Genomic DNA, 23,197 nt, shown 5'->3' with positions numbered 1-23,197 from the left:
AAACTTCTCTATGGAATTGATACTTCCCACAGTTATAAGGGCCAAACTAGATGTGATATTAAATGTGGCTTTGCATTTAATATGCAGGGTTTTGTTTTTTTGTTTTTAAAGCAAATCATATCTGCTGGGGACAGAAGTCATCATTAATGAGTTTGCATCAGGCACGATATTTACATTGTTGCTAATGCAATGTTTTCTCCCCATACAAATACCCAGTTCAGAGGAGATGTTTTCCTCAGGCCCACATCACTGGTGGAAAGGCAGGAGCAACAAAGTGGGGCAGCCAAAGACAGCTGACAAAGAATAGAATTGAGGGGTTAGATAGGGCTACAGTGTTCCACACCTTCAGTATTCTTATTGGCTGAGTCTGGGGAAAGATACTGGGCTTTGGCTATCAAAGAAAATAGGTTGCTTAAAGTTGGCTCCCAAATAAAAAGTGTCTTTCCCTCCACAAATTATTATGCTACCTCAACAGACTCCCATATGAACACACAAGGCAGCAGTGAAAATAATGCATGCTGTGTCGCTTGAAGTTTCCAAACTTTTATATAATGGTTTGGGTTTTCTTGATTTGTTCCTTCTATACTGTATTATAGGAGAAACACAGTGTCCCACCCCACTTTCTGAGAATAAAGAGTGGCTCAGATTTTAGGGTATTTACATAGTACAGTTGTGTGTTTTTACTTTGGGTATATTAATATGGTTTAATTGTCAGCCTTCTCTTAAATGACAGTTATCTAGTTACTTTCAGCTTTTTGTCTAAGGAGGCGATTGGTAGAGGGCAGTAACAAAGAGGTGCAGAAGGAGGCATTATTATTGTTGTTTCATTTTATCTCCCCCTTCCTCCTAAAGGAGCTGTGGAAAGTGGAGGTTTCTATTGTCTGTGTAAAAGTGTACAAAGAAGTAAGAAACAACAGCATGAATGTTTAAATTCTAATAACACTCTGATACAGAAGTAGAGTGTGAGGTGAAAGATAGGATATTGTGATATTTTGCTTAGATTAAACTGATTTGTTGTGGAAGTTCAATATAGCATGGAGGTTTATTGAACGCACTCCAGCAGCTTACCTATGGTTTGTTTACTGCCAGCATAATGGGAAGTCATGTACTGTTTGCTTACAAACCTTGGCTATTCTTACTATGACTTAGCATTGCATGTGAATCCAGCATCGACCTCCAACTCTCACCAAAGTACAAAGGCACAAGGCAAGAGCAGCTGGGAAACAAATCAAAGTTTGGAGAAACAATCCATGAATGTCTGAGGGAGCAACTAATGGTTAACTTGTCTTAGTGTTTTGTGTGAACCAGGCCTTTTTGTTTTGCACTTGGAGAGTCTAATCTTACAAAACAAGACATCACAATGGGGAATCACTGAGGTTGTTATAGCCACCAACATCACGATGAATACTCTTTTATCCTGTTAAGGAGAGAATGGGCAACTGTTTTACTGACATGAGGTGGATATAGTGGCATGAGAAAGGGAAATAAGGTCTGAAATTGTGGTACAAGGGGATGAAATATTTCCTTTCTTCCTATCCCCCAAATACTGACCTTGCTCAGGAAATTTGATTACCCTTCTGCAAGCATGATAATAAATTTGTTGTACATCATGTGAAACATTCTTTTAATTTTACTGTTCTACTTTAAGTTGTAATTCAGTCTCTGAAGATTGTGATACTATTTTATACCTGTATGATGCCATTCAGGAGGATTGCAGGCAGTGTTAAGGTGTTGCAATAAAACCCTTTTGCAGGGGAACATTTCTTCGGTGGTGGTGGTGAATTATTTTCAAGGATACCACAGTATTTTCTGAGCCAGCCTTTATTCAGACTATCCTGGCTACACTTCTGAATCCTAACTAGAAAAATAATGATTGTTCATCGACACTGTCACAAAAAAAGATACTTTCTCCTCTCCCAATTTATCCCATGTAAGTGAAGTGCACAATGGGAAAACAGATATTGCATAAAACAAAACAGGAGTGAGAAAACTGTGGCCTTCCATAAGAATATAAGAAGAGCCTGCCGGATCTGACTATTGGCCCATCTAGTCCAGCATCCCGTTCCCATAATGGCTGACCATAGATGCCTATGGGAAACCCACAAGCAGGACCTAAGCATAACAACACTCTTCCATCCTGTGGTTTCTAGCCATTGGTATTCGGAAGCATACAGCCTCTGACAGTGAAGGCAGGGCTTGTAGCCAGTGACAACTGTATCCTCCATGATTTGTCTAATCCTCTTTTAAAGCCATTCAAGCTGATGGCCGTCACAGCCCAGATGTTGTTGGCCTCTGACTTCCATCACCCCAACATCTGGCCATGCTAGTTCTCCATTTCTCGGCTTAAAGCATTTGTGGCTATCCAAAAGAATTAACTAGGTTTGCATCAGTTTTTTGAAATAGCTGCCATAGGTCATCATGTCTTATTTTCAGTTCCATTGGGGGGCATTTTCTCATTCTAGGAAAGAACTGAAGCATCATAAGTACACTTTCATTGAACTTATGTTTCTTAGTGTTATTATACTTTAGATTCAACCACTTAGTGGGAAAATGTATTTACCCAAGAAATCATCTTCTGCTGAAACATAGAAGATCAATAGAAATAGTTCTTAAAATTTTATTTTGGTCTGGTACTAAAGCAGCATTATATTTTAAATTGCAAAGGTTTGTAATACTCTAGCGTTCTGGAAAGTCTGACAAGTGATGTGGTAACTACTATGTTCAACTGTGAACATCACACTGGGTAGTGATGTACAGAATCAGGCTGTGACTGCATTTTAAAACAGATAAGACCTATGTAAGTCATCACCCCCTTTTTTTAATCAGCAAAATATTTTCTTCACATAACCAGCAGAGATTTTTTTTTTAAGTCACTGGCAATGGAATCGTATGCATGTCTAATTTCCCATCGGGTTCAGTGGGGCTTACTGACAGGTCAGGATTCCAGTCTAAATACTAATTTCCTGGATGATCTTACCATATGTTGGTGTTTGGGTAAACTATTTCCCTGCACAAAAACTAAGGGGGAAAGTCATCTCAGAAAAGTCCCTTCATATGTTAAACACAATGTCTCTCCCCAATTAAAGGGGCAGTAGGTCCATGCAGCAGTACCTGCACCTTAGGGTCGGATTGCTCCCTGTCTGAGAAGTGAAAGCCTATATATGTAAAGATCCAAACATGTAGACATGAAGTGGGGAACTGAATGTGGTCTGTGGGCCAGTACCTTATCTTTCCTATCCCCTGTGGCTTGACAGGTGGCTGTGTTTGCCCAACTATCCATCATAATGATGTCCCATGATAACCTGTCTATGTCTGCATCAGTGATCAGCTGGTTGTTGTGGAACACTGTGCAAGTCCCTTTGGCCCAGAAGCATCTTTACTTACTCCACACATTACATTATATGTGATACCATGTATAGGGCAGGTGGGCACAGTATGGCCAAAGCAGATTCATGGGCCAACTGGGGTCGGCTAATTAGACCCATTGGTCAAAATTTTCCATTTAATGTGTGGATATCAGGGACAAAGCCAAGGAGCTGCGCAACCCTAGGGGTGTGAACAACACAGACCTGCTGCCCTGTTAATTCACATGGGCCTTTTCACAAAAGGGTCATAGTGTCTTACACTAAGGAATTGCCATCTGAGTGAGTCCTTTATGTACACAGCTTCTAAACATTAGTGGCTTCAATCTGCTTCACAGCACAAAGAAAGATTTATATATTTCTTGCATTGGGATTGCCTACATGTTTAGAGAGTTATCAGCGAAAGCAATGAGAATCTGTATTTCTGAAGTTTGAAACAAGTTCTTGTAAATATTTGTAAAGCAGACAGTTTGCTTTGTAGGGCTCTGATGCTTCAGTGTGGTCAAAATGTAGCTATTAAAACCACTTGTTCTGAAATTTTGAAACTGAATCAGGGATTGTAAACTCACTGTGTATGGATGTAACAAACTCCTGTTTAATCTGCTTTAACATAATGAAGTGTGTGTTATTGAGTTACTCCTGAACCCTTGGGAAGACTGTTGGCTTCACCACAAACTCCCATTATATTGCAATGCCACCATTCAGCCCAGTTTAGGAAGCTTATCAGATGTACAGTTAGTTGTGATCTTATTGGATAATGAAACAAATGGAACAAGAATCTATTGCTGTACATTCAATACTTACCATAACTTTCATCCGATAACCTACATAACTTTGTGCTAAAAATATATTGGTCCAAATACAGAGAATTCCGTGCTTATGAAATCAATTGAAATCACTAGGACAAGTTCGTTGTGACTAATTTAGGTCCCGTTAATAATTGGATCATAATTTATTTGGATTTGTATAAAAATGAATTAGTTCTACCTTTTTAATTCATCTATCTTACATGGTTGTTGTGAGTATAAATGATAACAGCAGTTGCAGAGCAGTTCCTGTTAGCGATTACCATACATGCATTTGAAGACTTCCCAGAAGGTTCAGTTGGTGCAAAACAGTTGTTAGAGTGCAGACTTGAAACTGGGTATTTGGAACAGATCTTGCCAGTCTTAAATAACAGTATTGGCTCCCAGTCTACTTCAAGGCACCATTCAGAGTGCTGGTTCTTACATTTAAAGGCTACAAGGACTGTCTTGTGCCAGGACACTGAAATCTTTTCATGAGACTCTCCTTTGAGTGCATCTGCCATGAGAGATGAAGCAGATAGTGACCTAGAACCAGTACCTTTTTTAAGTTTTAGAGCTCTCTCCCCAGATAGACTTTCCTCGTGTCAAGTTTGATGTCATTTCAGAGTCAGGTGTAACATTTTTCTTTGCTCAGGCATTTTCCATATTGTAGTTTTCTACTGCATTTCAACCGAGCTGTCACTAATTTATTTCAAAAGCTGTTTTATAGTCTGCAGTTTTAATGTTGTTTTATTGTATTTTTAAATCTTTCGTTATCTGCTCTAAGGTTCCCTAGCTGAAGAACAAGGAAAAAATAAATTAAAAGAATAAAATAAAGTTAATTGTGACATAAACTAGATCTGGTCTACCTGAGCCAGCAATCCAGATACTTTCCATAGTTAGGAGTGGTATGCATGATACACTCTTGTGTATTACCGGTAACTCATTGTACTGCCACAAAACTACAAAAAAGAGCCTGTAGGTCCACAAAGGGACACAGTGTGAAGATAGTTTAAATCAGCTGCCACAGGAAAAGTGGCCTGCATGCAGTATCCTCAGTATACATTTCATATGCATTGCATTCCTGTGCTACTGTAGACCTATTTTGCCAGTCAGTTATTAGGCAGGAGAGCAGGGTCATTTTCACTAAATGCACCCCTACCATTATGACTCAGGCAGGCCCCTCCCCAATGCTAGCTAGAGACTGGAGACAATGTGTTGTTTCCAACACTGTCCATGAAGGTTAGGAGTACAGTGATTTGACTGAGGACTTTTCTTCCAAGCAGGTGTGAAAAAGTCCATTTCATTCAATGGGATACTAGAGAATTGACTCTTAAACAAAGGTATAGTGATTAATCATTTATCCGTGAACTGGCTATCACCAATTCACCATATGTCCCTCCTACCATGATTTCATTCAATAAGCTTTTCTTTTCTTTTCTTTTCTTTTCTTTTCTTTTCTTTTCTTTTTTCTTTTCTTTTCTTTTCTTTTCTTTTCAGTGTGGGAGTTGCGGGATCTGTATCTGTTTATGTAAGACTATCACATGTCAAAGGTAGTGGCTTGTTTCTTTCTATTTACGACTTGTATTCATGTATTAACAGTGTGGTATTGATATAATGTATTAGGTAATTTTCTCCACTCCAGTTGTAATAAAAAATGACCACAATGAATGTATCACTATGCAATTATCCACACTTCCATTTCAGCTTCACATATAGAATTAAGTTAAATCTTATGCATGACTCGCTTTCATACCTTTTAGAGACTCTTGCCCAGCCCCCCCCCAATCCTAAAGTGATTACAGACTAAGCACCCAGAGTTTGAGGTCACAAGAGACACCCTACTTGCTTTTGGTTATGCTGCCCTGCTGCAGACTTCCTCCCAAACATTTGGATAGTGTTGGGAAGTGGCTGGTGCAGGGTGCCTCATGTGATGTTAATCATACATAACTTGAGCATCCAAATAGGACTTGTTTGAACCAAAGAAAGTTTCGCTGAATTCTTTCATAAGCCGTCAATTACTTACATCTCTCTGTTTAACAGTACAGCACTGTTCTGTTCTGGTATGTTGAGTGTTTTGGTTTGGGGGTGGGGTTGCATAAAACATTCAACTACCTACAGTTCTCTTTCTAAAGTAAAATAAATATTATACACATGTGTGACAGAATTTGCTCTTGAATTTGAGAGCAGCTCTACCCTTGCCTCAGCTCTTGCTACATTTCATTAGCTTGAAGAGCCTTTAGAACTCTTGCATTAAGAAATTCTAAATTAGCTGGGGGATTTTAATTCACCACACTCATTAAATTGGCTTTGAAAATCTCAGCCCAAGATTATTTGGTGTATTGTGTTTAACCTGATTTTGTGCCATCAATTATATAACATAATGCCCTATTTCTTTTGCCGAGAAGTCCAGCTTTAAAATTAATACAACTGTGGGATTGGAGAGCGTGCAAACTAAGTTCCCAAAGTTATACAGTATAAAAAAACTTTTGTCTACACAAAGCACAAAATCCTGTAGTCTAACTTGTTGCAAATTATTGTTCTTACCTAGGCTCACTAAATACATTTTTCTGTGTGAGGCAAAGAAGCCAGTGGTGTCCCGTCCTAAGTCAACCTAGGAGAAAAACCCCTACACTTAAAAAATAAAATAAAATTATAAGTATATCCAAGGTGGTCTGCGGTCCTCCCTGACATTTTTTCTTTCTTTTAAAGACCATTTAGCAAGTGGTCTTCCTGCACTCATTGAATACATTTCACTAAAAAGCTACTGGAAGATGTAGTATGGTATGACAGAGTACCCCTTCCTGGATAGTTAACAAGAGAAAAAGATGACTGCCCCCAATGTACACATAGGGGCAGCTATATTTTCATCTGTGTGTGAGTAATCATAAAATCATAGAGTTGGAAGGGATCCTGAGGCCATCTAGTTCAGCCCCTAGTGCAGGAATCTCAGGTAAGATCATTGACCTATCTAGTGCAGTATTGTTGCTGCTGACTGGCTGTAGATCTCCAAGAGTTCAAACAAGAGACTTTTCCATCTCGACCTGGAGAGTGTGGGACCTTTTGCATGGAAAGCATGTGCTCTGCCAGTGAGCTACAGCCCTTCCCACCACCAAGATCCACCTGCAGGGCCTGAAAGAATGGATTCAGTTCCCCTGTGCTCCTATTTTCTTGCAGAATAGCTGACTAATTATATTTTATATTATAAATGGTCTCCACATACTGTTGAACTGTGGCCCTGAATACCTGTGTTTTAAGATTAGCCATCGGGGCTCTTCTTTGCATTCCACTGTTAGAGGAGATACATTTGGTGGTGAAACAAGATGGATTTTTCTCTGTGGGATGCCCTCCCCTTGCACGTCGTCTGACATGGTTGTCATTTTGGTGCCAAGTGAAGTAGTTCCTATTTTTAGGTTTTGAATGAGTGTCCGTTTTAGCCTTCTCTGTTTAGCTGACTTGAACTTTAGCTGACTTGTGTTTTTTTATGTTGTATCCTACCCTGATATCTGTGCCAATGAATAACAGGCTATAAATCTTTAAAATAAATATAAATTGTAGCCTGGACAAATATATCTGAAACAATAGAATTGTTTTCAATCAGAAGTATCATTTGTTTTGGTGTATTCATGTTCCACCCATCATTCAAATGCACCTTAGGATTATTGGGCCATTACAGTGGCGTAGCGTGGGTTGTCAGCACCCGGGGCAAGGCAAGTAATTTGCGCCCCCTAACCCATGGATTTGCGCCCCTTAACCCATGGATTTGCGCACCCTAACCCCCAGATGTTGCACCCGGTGCGCCGGCTCCCCCTGCACCCCCCACGCTACGCCACTGGGCCATTAATAGCTCTAGTTAACTAACTGTTGAAATTCAAGTGCGTTCATAGGTGCCAGCTCCCTGGGGCCCTGGGTGCCCAAGCACCCACAAAATTCCCCAGGGGCCAGGCATGGAAAAGGTTTGGTGTCAGGGCCATGTATGCTGCATGGCACCCACAGCCCTGGGCACCCAGGGTCACAAAGCCAAGCTGGCACTCCTGAGTGTGTTAATTTGCAAATAGCCCTCTGATGGTTTTACTATGAGTTTTTCCTTTCTACTTTAGTCATACCAGGTTTTATTCAGCTCCTCATTATTGTAAACCTTTTATAACTAAAGCTACAGTTCTGTCACACTTCCCTGGGAAAAAACATGCATAGGCATGTGGCTGTAAATTAAGGAAGGGGTATCCCATTAACTACTATAGGAAAGTGGTGAAGAGATAAATGGTCAATATTATAAGCACCCGATATCTGCATTACACAGAATCTTGCAGTTTTTCCTTTGGTACCTAAAATAGAATACATACAGATAGCATCTTAAATCTGACTAAGAGAACTGTTCTGAAAAGCTATTTTTAAAAGTCTGAATGCAATTGTATTTTCTGTTATGAATAACACTTTTCTGTGTTTACTGGAGTCCTTGTTTGTTTTTGCATTTTACATAGACATCCTTTTTATATGAGTTACTATCTAGTTTCAATTATTTGTGTTTCCTTCTCTCTGCAGACTGGCAGATCGCTACACTTTCTATGCTGTTGGGTGGTGCCGCCATAATTCTTATAGCTTTCTTGGTTGGATTAATTTCTATCTGTGTGGGATCCCGGAGGCGGTTCTACAGACCAGTTGCTGTCATGCTGTTTGCAGCAGGTAAATCAGATTGGTTCTCTGAAGTATGCTAGAATTTCCTAGCTGTAGTTTTACGTTTGTGCAGAAAAGAGTGACTCATTGTGCATTGTAAGCCAATAATCAGATCATTGCCCAAGGTTATTTCAGAAGTTCTTGATTATACAGCATGATCAACCTTTGCTTACATGACAAAGAATCTCTAGCACCCATGGCCAAATCATTCACAGCTAAGCATTCATGTGCAGTAACTGATGCCTTAACTCAACCTGTCTTGCATTCTGAAGCATTATCATGCTATTTTTTTTTTAAAAAAATCCCTTATTTCTCATTTGAAAACTCAAGAATATAAAGTGATCTGGGGGGTTCTTTACATAGACTGGGCTTTTTCAAATTTTTTCATTCCCTGATATGTGGAAATAGTCATGAGATCGATGTGATTTAAAGGGTTATTATCAGAGTGTCAGTTCATTCTTATCAAATTCTTCCATTCAGTTGGGTACATACCTGTGTGGTGAAAAACCAAGTTGAACATGTGGAGATTTGTAATCATAGCTGCACTTTTTTACTGTACTTATGAATATGGAGACAACTGCTCATTCCCCATGTTTGCACTGCAATTCATCGTAGGCTGTCTCTAAATAATAATAATAATAATAATAATAATAATAATAATAATAATAATAATAATAATTGTACCCTGCCCATCTGGCTGGGTTTCCTGGGCCTTCCCCTCCTTATTATTATTACCTGTATTTTAAAATATATCTTTTTTAATGTTTTAATTCTATTAGTGTTTAACTGCTTTTTAAATTACTATCTTTTCTGTTTCTACTTTTTCTATTTTATCTGTAAGCCACCTTGAGTCCCAGTCGGGGGAAAAGGTGGGATATTAATAACAATAATCTACAGTATGAAGAATCCATGAACAGGACTGTATGGAGCTGTCAACTATTCAACAACCAACAGTCCAGCTATTTGAGCAAATGAACTCTATATGCTGTTATATGACAGAGGTGCATTACTTTTACAAGAAGTCTATTGGTATTTAACCTAGTAGTGTTGCAGTTTTGAAATTTAATATAGGGTAATCATCACTGTCCACATTCCAGGCCTTTGTAAGGACAGAGCCATTAACAGTGCAAATTATTTATGTTTAAGTGATAATAAATCCCACTATGTTTAATGAAAAAGTTGCAGCCTATATGCAGCAACTTTTGATGGTGTTGATGGTTTCTTTCTTTCTTTCTTTCTTTCTTTCAGCTTAATGCTATTCTTTTCAAATATTTGATTGTAAAAGTCCCTTAAGTACTAGCTCTCAAAACCATCTGTACGAAAATAAATAGGATTAAACTGAAAGGTGTTTATATCTTCCCCATGCTTCACAGGAAGAATCAATTTCATTGTGTCAGGTTTACTTTTTGTAACAGCCATCACATTGTAAAGCCTTTATTTTATTTTGCAAAGCTTCAAAGGAAAGAATTTGTGCTCAGAAATACTTTTAAGAAAGACCCACATAAACAGATCAGCCCAAAGGATAATGCAGTGCATACTATATGCATTGAAATCACCACTTGGTATGCACTTCAGTGTCCTTTGGGTTAGCCAGTAACAGTTTTTTCTCCCTGAAGTTTTCCAGGCACTGCATCCCTCCATTCTGTCAATCATATCTGTGCTGGAACTGAAACAGTAAGCCTGTATGATATCCCATAATGGAGAGAATGACAAGGCCATCTTCTCTGCTAGATGGATTTTAAAGATCCATTTACAAGGAGGTGGAAAGATAGGTCCTTAGTATTTCAAGAATTGAAATAGTGATAAGGGGAAGCATCCTACTGCCCCCTGCTGTTTCCATTTTTTTAGTTAAACCACTATAGTTTAGCAGAGGGCACATGAGTTTAGGCTACCAGAATTCTATATCTCAATGAGTCGTCAAAGAAATTAGCAAAATAGATTCATGAAATATGTTAGTTTTATCTAGCATAATTGACGCAGTGCTGGCAACAGAATGGTTTACTAAAAATGAGTTTTAAATTGCTTTTTTTAAAAAATGTCTTCTAGGCATCCTTTTTCTATTATTATTTTTTCTAGCCACTTCTAGTTGTTGCCTTCTGTGTAATTCCACAGCAATATGGAAGCCACTAGATCTCAGCCTAGATGAACAAATTATATTCAGTATAAAATGCATGGGCCAGAATTAACTGATTAGCTGTGCTTGCAATAGCCAGCACAAGGAGTCCCACTAATGCACCAGGGCTTCCCCCTCTCATCCCTAAACTCCCTGCTCACCCTCAGCTCTGGGGGGTTGGGAGAACCCCTAGGGCAGCACAAGGCAGGGGAAAATAATGCTCTATTTGGCAAGAAGAAATGTTTGTGCTCCTGTTGTTGCAATGCCGACTTCTCTCTGCCCCTGGCATGCAATACAACACATTTGAGAACACAAGATTCCCATACAATCAAAATATCACTTTAAGCAAGCTGTAAAACTTAAACCACACTCAAATAAAACAGCAAAAGAACATACACATAAATTAACAATTTGGTGGAGTGAAGATGTTCCAAAAAAGGATACAATGAAAGACAACCGACAAAGGACATTTCTCCACTACAGAATCCTGCTTTAGTTGCCCAAGTATGGCTCACATAGCAAGGACGACTCATTAGAAGATCTTGACGTTTGTTTGGGAATTATGGGGCAAGGCACTCAAAATTTGTTTGGAATGACATGAGAGAAGGCACTTGCTGGCTCAGTGCCAGTGCTCAGACCATTTAAACCAGTGGCTTGAGTTGAGTCCAGAAACTAACTGGTGATTCATGAAGATGTGCTAAATGAGGTGCAAAACAATCACACCAGCCTGCACCTAACAATAGTCAGGCATTCTATACCAATTGAACCAAGTTTTGATTATTGATTGATTATATATTAAGCATTATAGCAATTATATATATATATATATATATATATATATATATATATATATATATATATATATATGCAGGTTTTGGTGTCTTCGGGTGTCTTCCCGTGTAAGAGTTGGGGTGTCTAGGCGACGTTTCGACGAGGTCTCACTCGTCATCTTCAGGCTGGTGCTTTCGGCTTCTTGTTACTGGAACAGAGCAGGATCTCAGTGTTTGAGTTCCTATAAATACTGTTGAGGGGGTGTGGTGTATAGCCTCCAACGTTCTGGGCAGAGAGGAAGTTCCCAGGTTAGTGTGCCTTTTCTTCTTTTGTTCATTAATTACTTGAGGGATATCTTGAGTGATTTCTTGAGTGATATTCTGAGTACCACTTAGGAGGGTCATTAGGTGTGGATTAGTTGCTAAAGCTTTCGTGTCTTGACCTCTTGAGCTTGTGAAGAGTTTTTCTGAGAAGATGGCTGTACTGCAAATAGTTGTGCTCTGGCTTGGCTTCGTGTATAGGGGCGAGCTGTGGTTTTGTGCCCTGTGCCAGCCAGATCTGTGTAGGGATTGCAGGGGGGTGCAGCATCCGGAGGTGCCACTATGGTTTGGCTACTGGATGGTGTCTGTAATTTATCTGTGGAGAGGGTCTGGGTTTGGGTCTGGTGTGGTTGATTGGAGATGGCGTTCTGTGTGCCTCTGGTTCTGGTGTCGGTTTTTGTGGGGAGGGCTAATTTCCAGATGTCTGGCAGGCGGGACGTGTCGTCACGCTTGTTCATGTTGTGAGGGTGTTTCTCTATCTCGATGGCTTCCATGATTATTCTCTTGTGGTGATGTTCCATGTTAAAGAGCAATTTGGAATCTGCAAAATTAATTTCGTGTCCTGTTTCTTTCATGTGTTGGTAAAGAGAGGAAGTTTTTTCTTCTTTTTTGACGGCATTCTTGTGTTCTGCGATACGTGCATTTATTCGTCTGTTTGTTTGTCCAATGTACGTGGCTGGGCAGACTTTGCAGGGTATTTCATAGACCCCTTGGTTTTCTAGCTGGATTTTATCTTTGGGGTACATTGGACAAACAAACAGACGAATAAATGCACGTATCGCAGAACACAAGAATGCCGTCAAAAAAGAAGAAAAAACTTCCTCTCTTTACCAACACATGAAAGAAACAGGACACGAAATTAATTTTGCAGATTCCAAATTGCTCTTTAACATGGAACATCACCACAAGAGAATAATCATGGAAGCCATCGAGATAGAGAAACACCCTCACAACATGAACAAGCGTGACGACACGTCCCGCCTGCCAGACATCTGGAAATTAGCCCTCCCCACAAAAACCGACACCAGAACCAGAGGCACACAGAACGCCATCTCCAATCAACCACACCAGACCCAAACCCAGACCCTCTCCACAGATAAATTACAGACACCATCCAGTAGCCAAACCATAGTGGCACCTCCGGATGCTGCACCCCCCTGCAATCCCTACACAGATCTGGCTGGCACAGGGCACAAAACCACAGCTCGCCCCTATACACGAAGCCAAGCCAGAGCACAACTATTTGCAGTACAGCCATCTTCTCAGAAAAACTCTTCACAAGCTCAAGAGGTCAAGACACGAAAGCTTTAGCAACTAATCCACACCTAATGACCCTCCTAAGTGGTACTCAGAATATCACTCAAGAAATCACTCAAGATATCCCTCAAGTAATTAATGAACAAAAGAAGAAAAGGCACACTAACCTGGGAACTTCCTCTCTGCCCAGAACGTTGGAGGCTATACACCACACCCCCTCAACAGTATTTATAGGAACTCAAACACTGAGATCCTGCTCTGTTCCAGTAACAAGAAGCCGAAAGCACCAGCCTGAAGATGACGAGTGAGACCTCGTCGAAACGTCGCCTAGACACCCCAACTCTTACACGGGAAGACACCCGAAGACACCAAAACCTGCATTCCTGTACCCGTGAAAATCTACGAAAGCATATATATATATATATATATATATATATATATATATATATATATATATATATATGCAGCATACAAAAAAGCAGCAACTGACAACTTAAAGAAAATGTTAAAACATAAAGATGTTACATTATTAAAAAGTTACTAATATGTATACACAGTATCAATCCATTTTGCTTTACACACACACACACACACACACACACACACCCCTCAGCCTCCAGGTTCTCACCCAGGGTCCAACAAACTCTCAGCTCAGTTATCTTGACTGTTTCAATCAGCAGAATTGGCACTACTACAGGTGCCACTTAATACCCATTCCGCATTTGCAAGAACTCTGCAGTTGTTCAGCAACCACCCACTCAAGTATCAAGTATCAACTATTGTACGCCTGCCTATAATTGGCAAGAGCTGCAGGATCCAAAGACAGGGACTATACCACTGTTCCTTTCAAGTCAACAAGGGTCCAAATCCAGACCAAGGCTGCTAACCTTTCGTGGCTATCTGTTACAAGCCAAGAAAAGGGATAAAGTGGGCATGGATTCTGTGGAATGGATGTTGAGAGGAGCGGGAGAGGCGATTTGCTCCAATGTTTAAAGGAGAAGGAGGGTGGCTCCTTCTTTGCAAAAAAAAAGACCTGGGATGTTCATACAGGAGCACATGGGTTGTCTTAAAGCCTGCACAAGTCTTCCCATTCCTACTTTGAACTCTCTAATGTCAGGGGTTAAAGGGGAACTAGGGATATTTGCAAAGCCATACAAGGGATTTTGACAGGTGGGCAGCCCTGCCCATCTATTGAATTTGGCCTGCGAGGCCAATCCTGATAAGGATCTGGCCTGTGGAGCCAAAAAGATCCTTCACTCCTCAGCAGCAGAGGAAGCCGCTCGGGCGCCTGGGGCAGTGCGCCCAGGGGTGGGGCGAGCCACCCATTGAGGTGGGGTGCACTGTGGGGCCTCCGGAGTCTGCCTGCCTGCTCCCACTCTGCTGCCCTACAGCTGGGGGGAGGGAAGGCAGCGGGTAGACTGTTTGGGCAGCGTGGAGCCTGCGCATACCCAAGCTACCACGTCTCTCCCAGGAGAGTGCCGTCCAGGATTTTGTCACCCCCCCTCAGTGGTGACACCTGGGGCGGACCGCACCCACCGCATCCCCTTCCTCCGCCCCTGCCCCCTCTGCATTACAGGGTCAGAGAGGGCTTCCTGGTATAATCTAATGCACATTTGGTACCTTTGCCATAGGATCTAATTCATAATTGTAACCATAGTCATGTCAGCTGATGTTTGTCATCCACATCCAGAGCCAATGCTATACTTATGGCATCTTATTATTACTTGTGCAGGTACATAGACTTTGTTTAACTTTTGTCTTTCAGACAGTTACATAGACCTGATAAAATTTTGACTGCACAACTTTGCTTTGGTAATAATCAGTGACATCAAGGCTATTTCTTATTGAGTACTTACTGTTCAAAACAGATATTTGAATGTTACAAATTATTAGGAAGCTTTATTGCACTGTGTGGAAGGTAAGAATATGGCTGTGTCAGGAATGTAAGATATTAATTGGAGGTATATGTATTTTTAATGTGCAATTCCAAATGAATTCTGTTGTAATTAGTTGATAAATGATATTCTTTATTACATTGAGTCATATAATTATAAATGAGCTTTCCTAAATTATCTATCTTCATCATCCCCTACTTTATTTTTCCCACTCTTTTATGATCTATTTATAGAAGCCATTAGCTTAGTCACCTGTGTTCTTCTGTTATTGCAAAGAAAGTCTGATCTGCAGTAAAGGGAAAAGGATAATTGATATGGCTTATTCTTCAGAACCCTGAAATATCAGGCCATTGCCCTGTTCCAGAAATATGTGTCTATATACATAGGATTATATTTAGATTGCCATATTCTCTGTGGTCTAAAAATAGTACGTTACAGTAGTCTAACCTGAAGGTTACCAGAGCGTGGACTCAATAAATTTTAGATTAAATATATTTTACATGGACTGCACATTCCACCAGGAATGCTGTGCAAGGTTTATTGAAACAAATGCGGTTTTATGTGAATTGAAATGACTGCCACTGTGCTTTTGTGCTAGTTCTGTCATTTCAACAGGACTTGTTTCAGAGAATTTCCAATAGCATTATGCCCATAAATTGGAAGCTAAATTTCAGGTTTAGAAACAGCAGCAGCTACAGTGCTTACTGGATCATATCAGTTCACCTGGAAGATGAAGGAAACCATAGCTGAATGTTTTCTCTCATACACATAACACTTAAAGGAAGATTTGTGAGCCATAAGTGGTTCTTTTCTTTTTCTAGTACTTTTTAATTGCTGTCAGGATACTATTTCTATGGCTATTTGTTTCATCTTCTTCCTCCTGTTGTTTTATAGTGTTTATTGCTGTTTAACAACAGTTTGTGAAACTAAGTTACAGTTGTAGCTTACGTCGTTAGCCCCCTTGAGCTTGTTGAGGAAAGACAGGGTATAAACATTCTTAATAAAGCAAACAAATGACTAAAGAATCCCACCTTGTCCAGGTGGGGAGCCAGTGAAGTGCACAGATTGACACAGAGTGCCTTCCATCTGCTGCTGGCCCAGCTAAACCCCTGTCTGGACAGGGATAGCCTAACTTCTGTTGTCTATCCCCCAGGAACTTCTAGGTTAGATTACTTCAATGCATTATATGTGGTGCTGCCTCTGAAAATGGTTCAGAAACTTCAGCAGCTGCAGAATTCAGTGACCAGGTTGCTCACCAGGGAAAGGCGGTTTGAGCGCATAACACCAACCCTGGTCTGACTGCAACGGCTGCCAATTTATTTCCAAGCCAATTCAAAGTAGTAGAACCATACAGCTGCCCTAAATAAAGCAGGAGTATGTTACTGACAGGGCTCTAACCCTTTCTATTTCTCAGAAGTGTTTTTCTTTTTAAAGAAGGTTTCATGCCAAGATTGTTCTCATATCAAGATTGCACTTTGAAAGTGGTACAGTCCAGGCAGGAAATCAAGATTGCATTTCTAAATGCAGGCAACTCTCCACTTAATGTGGGGGTTCCGTTCTGGAAGCCTGATCGCAGAAGTGAAATCATGTGAAGTGGGGAGTCCCCTTTAAACACTCTCTCTCTCCAATCCAGACAAACCAGAATTGAGTCTCTGGGCCTGGCTGAAGGCTGGAGCATGAGTGGAAAAGTAGCAGCTACTACTGCTGCTGCTGCCGTTTTACCGCACACACCAGCTGTTAGGCAGGGAGACTGAGCAGCCTAAACAAAACCCTGCTGCACCTCCGGTCTCTTCAGGGCTTCATCCACCCTTACTGACATCCTCTTCAGGCTCCAGGGAGGGTCTCCTCATGAGCCACAAGGACTCTCTAACTCTCTCCAGCCATTTCCAGGTTTGAAATGAATTACTGGTATTTATTTATTTCCTGGCACACACATATACATGGTTGCACATGAGCCAAATGCGCATTAAGTGGGGAGTTGCCTGTATGTAGTATGCTCCTAGCGTACATCAAAAACTCCACCAAAGGATTAGTGATTTAGCATTTTATTTATTCTAAGAAAATGGATGAAGCCTCATATTTGACCTTTCCCCCCTTTTCTTTTTTCCCCAGTGGTTCTTCAGGTGTGCAGTCTCGTCCTGTATCCAATCAAGTTCATCGAAACAGTCAATTTGAGAATATACCATGAGTTCAACTGGGGCTATGGACTAGCTTGGGGTGCAACTATATTTTCATTTGGGGGTGCCATACTGTATTGCCTAAACCCTAAGAACTATGAAGACTACTATTAAAGGGAGCTACTTTAAAAAGCAGAAGAAGAAGAAATAACACAAGGATTGTTCTGTTTTTTCTAACTCTGTGTTTTTAGAACTTTTGTAGATTGTCCAGCAGTCTGCCCTGTTGATCTATCAGCCTTTACCTTGGGCTACAACTCTTGCAATTAACTTTTTTAACACCCCTTTAAAAGAATGGCAAAAATTACACCTCTTCATCAGTACATTAGCAAATGCTATAAGCTACTGATACATTACCTTTGGTAAGCAAAGATCAGTACGACTTGAGGACGAAGGTGGCAGCAGTCATCATGAGAAACAAGCTGGAATGAAAATATGGCACCTGCATTTGCTGTCGCCTGCAAGGGAGTAGCTGGCCTAAGTAGAAGCTCCTTTGTATTATACATGATTCAAATTCTCTATTGGTCACTGAGTTACACCACTATGTTGTATTGGTGCACTGGGATTTTTGCTGAAACAAACTTCTAAATGATTGGATGCTGAGAAAAGCGAACATAGTTGAAAGTACATATTAATCTGCTATTTCCTGACAACACAAGTTTGTACATTTGGCAATCCACATTTTCCAGCCAGCTGTGGTATATCAGGAAGTCAAAACTTGGAGCGCATTCTTCTAATTATGTGGTTGGACTTTGTGTCTCGGCTGTAACCAAGTATAAGCAGAGAAGGACACTGAATCTGTTGACTCCCGTGAGAGAATAAAAAGAAGAGAATACATGCATGAGATGTGCTAGCCCTGACCATCTTTTGATTTCCAAACACTGCAGTAAGGTTTCCATAAGGAACAACTATTTTTATAGAAGGTGTTTATTGGTATTACTATCAAGAGAAAACATAGCTCAGCTCAACCTATTCCTAACAGCGGGCTGAAACAGTAAAGGTTCGAAATGAATCTCGATTTTCAAGAACTGTTTCTGAATATTGAGTAGTCTTCAAAATATTTTAATGAATCCTTTCCCATATGAATTTATTCTCAAAATGCTTGATTTAAAGCTTGATGTGCCAGATTAGGATGGGGTGAACCAAGTGCTTGCAAAATTAGAAAACATGGTGTTGGCTTCATTTAGATGATAAAGCTGGATTCAACTACCTGTTCTGTTAGCAGAAACCAGCGCAAGGACTCTTGCTAATGCAACAGGACTTTCCCCATATTCCAGTCCCTCCTCCAAATCTATTATGGAGAGTTGGGAGAACCCCCAGAACAGTATGTGATGGGAGATTGTCCTATCAGAAAAGCAGAAATGTTTGCACTGATGGAACAATCTCTTTAGCACTACATGGAATTCTACCCATGGTTTATTATAACAGGAATGAGCATAGGCAACCCTCAGACTTGTGGGGGACCCCCATGCCCTCTCCTCTTCTGGTTCAGCACAATGAAGTGGTTTAAAATCTTTTGATATGGCTTTTTATTAACTGAGGTTTGTTGTCTTGTTAAAACCCAACAAAACGTAGTTAATCCTAATAATGTTTCGTTCAAAACAAGCCACCTGCAAACTGTGGATTATGAAGCTGGTTCATTTCAGTAAATCAAAGTGATAATTAACCACATTTTAGGTTAGACTTAACACTAAAGTGCAGTTAATCAAAATATCAGTTCATCTGATATCACAGCTACACCAGAGAAGAGGGCTTCACTTTGGCTTTTTCACATCATGAGAAACCATGGTTAATCATGATGTCCAAATGCACCCATGCTGTCTATTTGGCAGAGGCACTATGGTAATGATACAGTTATGTATATAAAAAGGACAGTGTAATGATATCTTCTTTAATATTGTTTTAAAATGAAAACTAATATGATATTAAGATGGAGTAGAAGAAAAATATCTAATTTCCAAATGGTAGCGATTGGCTCAAAAAACATATACTGATAGGTGGGTCCCAATGGAGGGAAGTTATTACAGAGTTTTATTGGTAAATGAAATCATTAAAATAAATAATGCTTTCTACGACACAACTAAAAGTTCCTGAAGAAGAAGAAAAATATACTAATGTGGCAAATTGCTGTTTCACTTATATTTTATTTTTAAAAGTAATCCAGTGAACACATGTTTTCTGTAGGAGACTAGCTGTTACGAAAATTATAATTTAACAGTATAGTATCAGTATCACTATTTTCTCCTCAAAATGTAATGGATTGGCTGACAATTATTTGCATTTATCTCAGCTTGTTTAAGTTATTTCTTACTTAAATTTTGCAGAAAATATATAAAGTATTTAAGACCCAAGATTAATATTTGGGGTAGAAAATTTAAATTGATTTACACAATGTAACATTTATTTTTGTTTACAATCAGCTTATTGGGTATTTTCAATTCTGAAAATATTTTTATACAGTGTATACAATTCTAAGATACATATTTAGAAACAATTATTTTTGTTAAATGGAAATTAAGATATATCCTAGCATGGATTTTCATTAAGAGCACAGTCCTCAAAACTATAGAACTATAGTTCTTTAATGTTAAGACCTCAGAAGTAATTTTAATTACAGCAAATCAGAGAGAGATTAAAGGTGTGTTTTATAAATCATAAAACCATGATAAATATGTTTACCCACGCCATTATTAAAAATGCAATATTGTTTTATAAAAAATAAACTGTACTCTGACCTGTGTGCAAACATAGGTTTGTGCATGAGGCAGAGGGAGCAGTAAGAACCTGCACGTTCAGGAGCAAGAATGCATCTATGGTGATCCTGTACTTCAGGGCTGGAAAAACCACAGCCTTCCCGATGTTGATGGACTATAGCTCTCCCCCTTCCTGACCATTGACCACGCTGGCTGGAGTTGGGAGTCCAGCAACATCTGAATGGCCACAGGTTTCCCCACCCCTGCTACACTACACATACACTGGCAGAACAGACTTATTAATGTGGTCAGCTCCCTCTTACCCTTCATCCTGCAACAGATGCTAACTATGGTGGTAGGTAGCTGATGGAGTACAATAAGACAAAAAAATAATAATTATCTGTATGTAGCTATAAATTCATCCAAGAAGGATAGAGGGTGTTTAGAATGAAAAGGAGAATCACTGAATGTGCAGCATGGGTAGCAAAGGATAAAGGGATTTTGGCAACTGAGACTGCAATGTACATTCACAGGTGACTGAAGCTTAAATAAGCCAAAGGATTTTGAATAGGGTTTAGCAAGTATGGTGGCATATTATTATTATATTCTGGACTGGGATGTTAGGCTATTGTTTGGCTCTGCAGAGTTGTAAATATATATGCGATAATATAAAATTTGGAGCTTATGGCATTGGTAAGCCCAGTGGTGGCCACCATTTTCAATAATTGTGCCATTTTTTTCATTCTATAATATAAGATACTTCTATTTCTGTGCACACTCCCATATGCACTAGAGCCCAGTGACAATGCTTTGTATGATGAAAGGCATAAGTTTGTTCATGTACAGCAGGGATGGGAAACCTGTGGCCTTCTGGATGTTGTGGGACTTCAGATGTGATCAGCTTCAGCCAGGGGTCATTGGGGTTGTGGTCCAACAACATTAGAAGTGCTGAGAATGATTTATGGCTAAGAGTTTGGATACCTGCCGCCAGAAAAGATAGTACAAAAGGCAGGTTCATCTTTTTATAAGCAGTTGCCAGTGTTGGGCTTTCATTTTATTTCAAGCTGTAAACAGTGGTAACTTGTAGCTGAAGTGAAGGCCTGACTCTGTTCCATGGGTTTAACTTCCTTTGACAACTTGTGCCAGAGTCCTGCTGTTTGTGTGACTTGATTTACCACACATTACATACAGGTTTGTTACTGTCCCCATGGTTTAGATCGGTGGGGAAATAGTTTGGTCTTCTTGACTCAGCTTCCATTGAAAGAAAATGGAAATGACAGTGACAAACTGACAAGGTTGATTGGTTAACCTTATGAATCACTATGAGATGTGAACCCAGGATTGTTATTAGTATTCTTTTAGTACTATAGCATTGCATTCAAAGTTAGAGAAGACCCCTTAAAATTAATGGACAAAACTATTTTAGCTGTGTTAAATTCTGTGGGTCTACTCTGAGTATGGCTTAATTGGATACAGCTCGGTAATTTTACTGTGTTTTTGTAACATAGCAATCAGAACAATTAACTATAGCATGAGTACAATGTTTTTGAGTCTTTACCATAAGAAATCTGGGGGGGGGGGAATTAAGGAATGAAAAAGATTACATCTTGCCCCACCCTGTTGTCCCTGTTACCTCAGTGCAGATTTTAATGCTTCATTTACACCTTCTTTGAAACATTGACAGTTCTACCTTGCATAGGATTTCTGTACTGAATTATAATGCACATCAGAAATACCCTTTTCTATCTACAGGATTAGACACTTTAGTGTTTGATTGTATGTGTAAAAGATCACATTTTAATGTATGATTATCATTATTGTATTGAATTGTTAGCACTCAGTTGTATTTGGCTTTATGTCACTAACAAGATGAATTCTCACACTACACATATATTGTTTTAACTTGCAGATGCGCGTGCACACACATAAAACTATATATAGCAAAGCTGCAACCAGGGCTAGATATTTGTATTTTTAAAGCTTAAAGTATTCTGTCCGGTGCTGACAACTATCTAGGACCTCTCTTGGATTTCCTGCACAACTACGTTCAGCTTTTGTAAGCTCAACATGTAAATTTTAAAGACATAAATATAGAGAGAACTATGTGTTTGAAATACAAGTGAGAGATATATAGATATATATATATATGGATTAGCATGTAAACTGTATATTATTAAACATGCAATGAACTGACTGATAAAGTGAAGTTTAATCTTATGGCTAGCAATGTAATTTATTCAGACTGTATTTTTGTACAGAACAGTGCACACTAACCTATTGCCTCTGTGTCCTCTATAATGCCTAAAACTGTGCCTAGAGATTTCATTTCTGTCTCTTGACAATGAACAATGAAGGGTTCTTCATGCTGTTGATGGTATTAGTTTCTTTAATGTTTTTATAATTTATTTTTTTTCTAAATGTATGCTATGTTTTATTAAACGATCCATCAAAATGTGGTTTATCTTAGTCATGGGAAAAGCTGTAAATGTACTTTTTTAAAAGAAAAAGAAGAAATAAAAACTTGGTGGGGTGGTTCCCCCCCCCTTTCAGTTCGTAGTATTACCATTTCACAACTTTTGTAGCTAACATTAGGTTGTATGTTGAAAAAGTAATCCAAATAAAAACAATCCTGATACATAACTGTAACACACTTTTGTCTTATGTACATATTTCAAGTATTACCAGCTTCCATAGATGCACCTGTGGAGTAATGAAATGTGTGAGATGAATGCACGGCATCAAGCTAAGCACCATATGGTTGGAACTCTCCTCTGCAGTGTTCTGCTTGGTAATGGCCCTCAGAGATTAAAAAATGCATGAACTAAACTTAGTTTGGTGACCTGGCCAAAGGAACAGAAACTAGACACTGATTGGTTTCCATTCTTGTGCAACTTGCCGTATCGCTCATCTTATTTATCTGATTAACTGATTAACTTGGGCTTGCTCCAAGGTAGGTGGTAGAGAATGGCAGTCCCAGTCTCTTATACCAAGCTTTCTGAGTTACTGTAGTTTGTTGTGGGAACAACAGGAAAACAATACCATTCTTTCAGTCCATGCCACAAGACTACATTAAAATGAAACATTAGAAGCCTGGAAATGTTGTTGGAATCTTGTCTGTTTCGAGAGACAATGGAGTGTGCCTCTGGGGGTGAA

The 23,197-nt window shown here is 39.5% G+C and overlaps 1 protein-coding gene across 1 annotated transcript in view; it reads left to right on the top strand.

Moving 5' to 3' along the window:
• Positions 1-22,690, top strand: part of TMEM47 (transmembrane protein 47) — a 32,825-nt gene extending 10,135 nt beyond the window's left edge. The window contains exons 2-3 of the mRNA XM_081197823.1: positions 8,690-8,830; positions 17,290-22,690. Of these exons, the coding sequence (XP_081053949.1) occupies positions 8,690-8,830; positions 17,290-17,468 (320 nt within the window). The 3' untranslated portion in view covers positions 17,469-22,690. The remainder of the gene's footprint in view (positions 1-8,689; positions 8,831-17,289) is intronic.
• The last annotated feature ends 507 nt before the right edge of the window (positions 22,691-23,197 follow it).

This window comes from Podarcis bocagei (genome assembly GCF_964188305.1).
Source record: "Podarcis bocagei genome assembly, chromosome: 6".
Lineage (NCBI taxonomy): Eukaryota > Metazoa > Chordata > Lepidosauria > Squamata > Lacertidae > Podarcis > Podarcis bocagei.
The sequence above is the reverse complement of the archived record's forward strand: the minus strand, read 5'-3'. Positions and strand labels throughout refer to the sequence as shown.